The sequence below is a fragment of the Zea mays genome, chromosome 1, assembly GCF_902167145.1.
Source record: "Zea mays cultivar B73 chromosome 1, Zm-B73-REFERENCE-NAM-5.0, whole genome shotgun sequence".
Lineage (NCBI taxonomy): Eukaryota > Viridiplantae > Streptophyta > Magnoliopsida > Poales > Poaceae > Zea > Zea mays.
In genome coordinates, this window is record NC_050096.1 from 191,589,386 (window position 1) to 191,595,773 (window position 6,388).

Sequence of the window (6,388 nt, forward strand, 5' to 3'; positions counted from 1 at the left end):
AGATGAAAACATAGAGGTGAAATGTTGATGATCTGACCCAAAAAAGTGATATATGAGGAAAAATTTAGGGGTAACGCTTGCGCATATCCTGAACCGTGGAAAGTTCCTGCACTAAGCACGTGAAGTGTGTTGCGTCTTGCACTAGCATTAGCCGCCTTCGGGTGAGGAAAAACCGCACGCAGATAGTAGTGGCTCTCCAGCGCAGCCGAGCGTCAGCCTTGTGTGTGCCTGCCATCACGGGAGCATAGATTACGCTGGAGGTGCCTTGTGTGCGTCTTAAAAGATAATCCAGTTGCATCATGGTGATAAAGTAGTGTCATGGACACGGCAGCATCCCAGGCAAGGCATGGTACATTCGGCTTCGACGGGCCCTTCTTTCTCTCGAGGTTTGACGGGGTACGCTTGCCAGGAAAAATATCGAGGGTCAACACCAAACGCTGGTTTTTCTCAACACCTCCTTGTCCCTAAAAAACACAATACAATGAATATCTTATATATACTCACTGTTTTTTAAATATTGCGCTGGTCAAGCTTTATTAATTTTGACTAAAAAATTATTAGTAGCGTTTGTAACTCCACGCTGTTTGTGCTCTCTCAAGTAGGTTGTACCCAGGTGATCTTGTTTTTTTAGCGAATGGGACCATGATTAGCAGCTGATCTTGTTTTTTTAGCGAATGGATTAGCTGCTGCTGAAGGCGAGGGATGGGAAGGAAAGAAAAAAAAAGAGACGACGATTCTTCCCCCTTGTGGCGGCCAACAGGGTGGTCGTAGTTGCCGCATGCGTCGCGGCTCCGGGACATTGAAAACAATATCACCTTGGATTTGGTCTCTCTGGCGTAGGGTCCTCTCTCCTCGCCCTCTTGCGTGACAGACACAGAGAAGCTTGCCGTTACGTAGCCCGCGCAGCCGCCGCCGTGCGCCGTAGCCACGACACGAGTAGTAAAGTTGCGTACTCCTTCCTACGAACCGACCGACAACACAAAAAAAAAAAAAAAAACCGTCAACAGCGGTCACGTGCGCAGTGGATGGATGGGTGGGGAGGGAGAGGGAGGAGCATTTGGGCCTGGGCGGCGGCCGGCGTCGACTAAATGCGAATCCGCCGAGGCACAGCCAGCTAGCACAAAGATCAAAGTTCCATTCCACCACATTACAGGCTTGCTGACAGGCACACAAGATTACTCCTCCCCCCCCCCCCCCCCCCCCCCCCCCGCCGTCCCAACGCCGTACCCAGGGGCCAGGGGTGGGCGGGCGCACCGCACCGCACGTCGCTGTCGCGCGTCGGCCCGGAGAACGCGTACGCCGCCCGTCTCCTCCCTCCCCGCGATAAAAGGCCTTCCCCTCCTCCCCAGCCCCCACCAGCTCAGGCCAGCCGTGCGGCAGCTTCTCCCCTCGCCTCCCCCCCTCGTCTCCGCACAGAGAGGGCTCCTCGCTGCCGTGTGCCGGGCTTCACTTTCCCCTCTCGTCTCCTCTCCCATGGCTCAGCGCGACAAGAAGGTGGAGGAGCCGACGGAGCTGCGCGCGCCGGAGCTCACGCTGTGCGCCAACAGCTGCGGCTTCCCGGGCAACCCGGCCACCAACAACCTCTGCCAGGCCTGCTTCCTGGCCGCCACGGCTTCCTCCTCCGCCTCCGCCTCCGTCTCGCCGCCGCCGCCCTCCTCCTCCTCCTCGTCGCCGGCGGTGCTCCAGTTCGACGAGCAGCAGCAGCAGCAAAATCCGAGGCCGCGTGCGCCGGCGGCGTCCGGGCCCACGGAGGAACCGCCCAGGCCGGCCCGGGCGTCAGCTCCGGCTCCGGCTCCGGCGTCGTCCTCGTCCGTCCGCCGGTGCCAGACCTGCCGCAAGCGGGTGGGGCTCACGGGCTTCCGCTGCCGCTGCGGAGACCTCTTCTGCGGCGCGCACCGCTACTCGGACCGCCACGACTGCTGCTTCGACTACAGGGCCGCCGGCCGCGACGCCATCGCCAGGGACAACCCCGTCGTGCGCGCCGCCAAGATCGTTAGGTTCTAGGCGTCTCGGATCCGGCCGGAGGAGCTAGCTAGCTAGCTAGGGGCGGGCACACACACGCACACGCGGTGATGGGCGCCGAGATCCGTCGCCGGTCCTCATCGCCCTCTATAGTCCGTCCCCCCTTCCTCTCCTCCTCTCCCTCTTTGATTGTCCTCTCCTTTTCTTCTTGCTGTCATCTATTTTTATTGCGAGGGGGAAAAATGATTTGATGGTCACCGATCGATCCGTCCTTGGAGGGTGTTGGTTATGTGTTGATCGCCATGCTGTTCTAGAAAATTATTCCGTCTACGAGGACGACGATCGACGAGAAGCGTCGAAAAAGAGAGGGGAGAGAGAATGAAGACGAAAAGAATAGTGCGATGATAACGTTGTTGTTGTTGTTTGTAGCGGTGGTGGTGGTGGCTGGTGGAAGCGATATGGTTCGGTTCGGTTCGGTGTGCTCTTGTCCTGCTGCGAATCACAAATTCCTGTTGAATTTTTTTTATATATCTTTGTATAAAACGAAATTGAAAATGTTTATATGGTGTGCCATGACAGCTATAATACTACCCATTTCATTCGTGTTTGTGTTTGCTCTTGTGTTGTGGTGGTGACCGGTGCGGTGTGCTCTACCACACCATCATGGTTGGTTGGATGGATGGATGGATCAGCTCACCAGCTGCTAGGAGAGTAGCCGACCTAAATTATTATTTTACATATCGTAGAGCCAGACGACAGAGAGAGAGCTCAAAGCTGTACCACTCGAGCTGGAAAAAAAAAGGTCCTCCACCCAATAATCTTGGTGAGCATCCAGACACAGGCAAGAACACGCGGCCCAGGCTGGACCGGAGCGGGACGCGAGGCCAGGGAGCGAGGGGGCCTTTCTCCTCTTCTTCCCGGCGGGAGACGGAGACGGCCCCGTGATGCTCGATCGCACCGCCTCCGCCCCGTCGTGGCGTCGACCGGTCCGTCCGTCCTTGGTCGCGTCTGGCTGCTGGCCGGGGCCGGTCCCCGGGTTCGCTGTCCCATCTCTCTCTCTCCCCCCGCCGTTTTTTGACGGCGACCGATACCGCTAGTGGGAGAGTGGGAGACGGTGGCTCTTGTTGACTAGTAGAATAGGTCGACCAGGGGCCACTGGGGAGAAGGAAAAAAAAAAGAGAGGCTTGAATGCCGCTAGAAAACAGCGTAAGCGACTCGTACGGGCTTTGGAGTCTCGGCCCAAAAGCGCCCCAACCCCGGCCCTTGTCAACTGCTCTCCCAGAGAGCCAGAGGCCCAGCAGGCCGCGCTGTTGCACAAGCTCGGAGTGATACGACGCAGCAGCAATGTCCAAGGAAAACACGTAGATTTTTTTCACCTTTTTTCTTCTTGTAGAGAGTAAATATTGTATAAAAACAATGTACCCGAAGTTTTATTTTTATCTGTAATGATATGCTTGATAAGACAAGAAAAAAATTTGTATCAAATTTTATACATATCTATTTATAATTTTATATTTGTTTTAACAAGTTATATATATATTTTAAAATATTAGATTTGTTCTAACAGTTTGGTACCCGTTTTCCCGAGCCCGCCCCTTGTAAACCTCCGGTACCGATTCAAATTTATAGCTACCACCCCAAAAGAGATGCGCACAAAATTAGAGATAGTAATGGGCTCTAAATTTTACACTATCAATTTTAAATATTAAGTAATATTAGGATACTATCAGACTCTATTTCTATTCATTTTTGAGCTAAAATTAATTGAAGCCTCAAATGAATCGTAAAAGAAATATTTGAATCGTAATCCATTACCATTCCTAAGTGCGGTCGTTCCGGCCCATTATACATTTTTTTGAAAAGAGAATGATTTTTATTTATTCAAATACATTACATTGAGGTGATACAAATCCTTAAAATTCACTTTTGGCCTCTGTACACACGGGCACACAGCCATAAACGAAACCCACACGCGCACACACTAGTGCTTATCAATCCGAAAACTAGACCACGAGCCATGCTCTCGAGAAAAAAACTTCTTGGCCACTTGAGCCGTAACCATTACCGAAAAATTGCACATATTCTGCTTCTGTACCACAGCTCATGTGCAAAGCCAATGTGCTACAGTAAAAAATGATCTGCAAAGGAGATATAGAAAGTTTCTGTTCAAAGATTAAATCATTTCTACCTAGCCGGATATATCAACAAATTGTTGCTCGCTTCATATTAAAGTCAGTTGTTTGACTGCTGCAACTATAATCTATAGAGACAAAAACACCGGATTAAAGTCAAGTCAACATGCCATTTACTCTTTTTTTTCTCCTCAAGATGACAGGTTGCCAATGACACATTTTCTTTTCCATTCCCAAGACAGTGCAATGACGCTTTGCCGATTCTAATTTATTTTAAGCAAGTCAATCGTCTGTTGCGTTACAATGAGCAACGCATACATTTAATGATGAGTAGCATGAGTTGAAAGCTGCCAGTTACTGTAGTAGACCATAAGCGTTCGGATTCGAACTCTTTCCTCTCGTCTGTTTAACTAAACAAATACGCTTTCTTTAGCACTCCTCGAATCAAATGTAAGTTTAGGACTACAATTCAAACTAAACTAGGTAGGTGCTCGTGCATTGCGACGACACATAAATTGTTGAGGGAGATCTATGGCTACTCGTCTAGGTTGATGACAGGCTATCGTTGTTGCTAGGCACCATCATCCTGATAAGGATATAAGTATTCGGGATAGGAAGGAGCGTGAAGTTCTACACGAAACCGAACAGATGCTTGGCGGCTCCCAACTTGCGAAACATGATGGAGATCCTCTTGCATGGACGACAAAGTAACATTAAAAAAACTACAAGATTGATTAAGCTAAAGTAAACGCTCAACATCCACAAACAAGTATTGTAGTGCAGTGCACTTTAATACGCAAATGCTCCCACTGGTCACCTCCGCCTGCGGTTCATAACACCTCATGCAAAATCGTCCCCTACCAAAGAATGTGCTGAAGTAAAAAAAGTCTCATATGATTCATCATCATTGACTGATCAGTTTTCATAACTACAGTGAAATTGTAGGCTCACGCCACACCAGCTGCGATAACATCATCGCTTGGTCATTCATACAAGTGGAAATTGGATTTGCGAGAACAGTAAAAATAGAAGTGAGCAACCATCCATTTCATTGAAGGCTTCATTTTACCAACAAAATAGTGGTGTGAACAGCTCGAAAACTAATTCTAAAACCTAAAATCTTGGACCACATAGTATATCATATTTATCTTCTACAAGATTGTAATACCCATGAACACCACCAGGAGCGGGCTCAGACTTTGGCTGGATTCCGGCAGCCGCCTCAATACTTGTCAGCGTAATTCGATCATATGTCCTGGTGCCAGTAACCTTGGCAAGGTCCACCATGTGCTGCTTAGCTAGCTTCTTAGCATGTGGGTTGGCAATGCCCTTCTTCCCCATGGCCACCAGTGCAGTTCTTGGATTCAGAATAGGGTTGGGGAGGGTAGTTGTAGCTTGGAGCCCAAAAATAGTCCTTAACTTGTATTTATCCTTGAGTATTTGTGATTCCTATCAGGAGTTGTTTAGGTTCAACAGAAGCTCAAGAAGGAAAATACAGTAAAGGGACCTTTACATATAAAAATTATTTTACCTTCGTAGAGTAATCGGCAAGATGCTTTCTTAATTGTACAATCTCTTCTCCTCCCTTTTGACCTTAACAGTAGGTCCTATGTAGGACCTATAATTATTAGGAATTGTGTATTATTGGTATGCATAATTACAGATAACGCTGAACGAAAATAATTTACCTAGTTCTATGATATGTTTGAGTTCATCGTTGAAACTGGTAATAACCTAGAATCATAATCTCCATCTTTTCTATGCTTGTAATGGATCATTATCTCTCTTGACTGCAAAACAAGGTAAAATCAAGAGTGAGCAAACTGACAAAAGTATCTCTGAAAACAAAAACAAAAATACAGAGGAAAATTTTTATGCTTTACCTATTTCTCAATTTCACCAATTTGTTGCCTCTACTGTGATGGTGGAGAAATTCAGCGCCAAGGATGACATCTCGCATTTCAGATTGTGTTAGTGCAGAAGTATTAACATTGTTTTTCTTTGCATAACCAGAGAGAATGAAGTCCCATAGTGCACATACGGCGTCAGAGGCTCCCCATCAGTAGGGTCGAAGTAAGGGATTAACTGAGACAAGCCTTTCTAGATAACTCTCATCGCTGCAACATGCCTAGGATTCAAAAAAAGTTTGGCCATAGATTATCTAAAAACAGACCTAATGTGTTAAATATTAAGTTGCATTCAAGCAACCCTTTAATTAATTACTTAAAATGGGCAATTATTTACTTGTTTTTTAGAATGGGTAGTATGGTATGCAATATAGAAAGATTGTTCAA

The 6,388-nt window shown here is 47.8% G+C and overlaps 1 protein-coding gene across 1 annotated transcript; it reads left to right on the plus strand.

Annotated features, from left to right (window-relative positions):
- Positions 1–1,356: 1,356 nt before the first annotated feature.
- On the plus strand, positions 1,357–2,569 carry LOC100272725 (uncharacterized). Its single transcript, NM_001147178.2, has one exon. It carries the CDS (start codon positions 1,474–1,476, stop codon positions 2,002–2,004), a length of 531 nt encoding a protein of 176 aa, NP_001140650.1. The 5' UTR covers positions 1,357–1,473; the 3' UTR covers positions 2,005–2,569.
- Positions 2,570–6,388: the final 3,819 nt, after the last annotated feature.